Below are 1345 nucleotides of genomic sequence, written 5' to 3'. Positions count from 1 at the left end.
TACCTCAGCAACTGTATCAGCACAACTTCTTTGCCTCTCAGCTCTTGTCATCTAGCAAATACTATATGAGTATGAGGGAAGAATCTGAAACTGAAGTACTAACAGCCCGGTACGAGTAGCGCGTACTACTTGTGCGTAACTGAGTACGACCAAACTGTACTTTCAGAAACATATTTGGCGATCAAGGCGATAATTTTATGAGTGAAAAATCACATTCGAGGATAGGGACAACAACTTGATGACAATGGCGAAATCGAGAAATCAATCCCGCGTATAAGAACATCTATTTCGTGATGGAGTAGGAATCGGATGCCATGTGGATTTAGGTTACCCTTCAACCATTTCATGCTAATATTGTTAGCATGGTACGGCTGTGTTGTAGTTTTGCCTATCGTATTCTTCGAAGTGGCCCACTACAATGACAACTCAAATCACAACGGTCAACAAGAGATGAAACTACGCGAGGTAATGATACGTGCTGGGACTCGACAAATCTCTCTCCAAGTACTCTCGCTCAATGAGGGACTCGATGCTGAGAAGGAAGCCGATCAAAAAGTCGTGCAGGTTCGATTCCTGGACTAACCGTTTTTTAACTTCACCAATCTCGGCAGTGAAAGTAGCACTGCATTCCTTGAGGGTCTCTGCCACAAGGGAGTTATGAGACAACGTCTTCTTCGATTTCATGATCCGGACTAATACAGCGTCCAGAAGGAATCTGATAGTAAAAGCGAAAATACTACAGTCGCGAATCGGACACGATCTGCTTACTGTCGATCCTCGTTAACCCTGCTATCAGTGGCACGCACTTCCGCCTTTTCGTCCCGTACGGCCATCTAAACACGAGAAATGTGCCTCCACCAGGAATCGAACCCGGATGTATATCAACAAGATCACCTGTGGTACTATGATACGCCTTTTCTTCTCCTGTAACTCCCTATTGAGAGTGTATGATTCAGAAGCAGCCACTTGCTTATCCTCGGGTCCTCCTGTTGATCTGTTCAGAATCTGATGCAACTACCGATGCTTCCAACGCTACTGCGAATAACCTACCCGGACTCGGTAGACCATAGGGAAGAGGATCCGCCGGAGCTCTTCCACAGGCAAGCCAGTAACTGTCGGAATGAGAACACCGTATGAGCAGAATTGTTGAAATGGCTAATTCTCTATGAACAAATCGCAAGTTGCAATCCCCAGGGATCGAACCTGCGACCTCGCACTCACCTTCACAGACCTTGGCAGCAGTAGCAGTGCTGCTATCATTGAATACATATGTAAGCACTATTGCTTGGGCTGCTGATACCACAAGGTCCTTCACGACGGGTCGAGCTGTACTGCGCATGTTATA

The 1345-nt window shown here is 46.2% G+C and overlaps 1 protein-coding gene across 1 annotated transcript; it reads right to left on the bottom strand.

Moving 5' to 3' along the window:
- Positions 1–456: 456 nt before the first annotated feature.
- Pmar_PMAR005024 (cullin, putative) lies at positions 457–1339 on the bottom strand (the record flags this gene model as incomplete). The annotated part of the gene is made up of 6 exons (XM_002776179.1): positions 457–532; positions 584–715; positions 769–833; positions 895–1005; positions 1051–1112; positions 1222–1339. The coding sequence occupies 6 exons, from the start codon at positions 1337–1339 to the stop codon at positions 457–459; spliced, it is 564 nt and encodes a 187-aa protein (XP_002776225.1).
- Between the last annotated feature and the right edge of the window lie 6 nt (positions 1340–1345).

This window comes from Perkinsus marinus (assembly GCF_000006405.1).
Source record: "Perkinsus marinus ATCC 50983 genomic scaffold scf_1104296953970, whole genome shotgun sequence".
In the NCBI taxonomy this organism is placed as follows: Eukaryota; Perkinsozoa; order Perkinsida; family Perkinsidae; genus Perkinsus; species Perkinsus marinus.
This window is presented reverse-complemented; position numbering and strand designations above follow the sequence as displayed.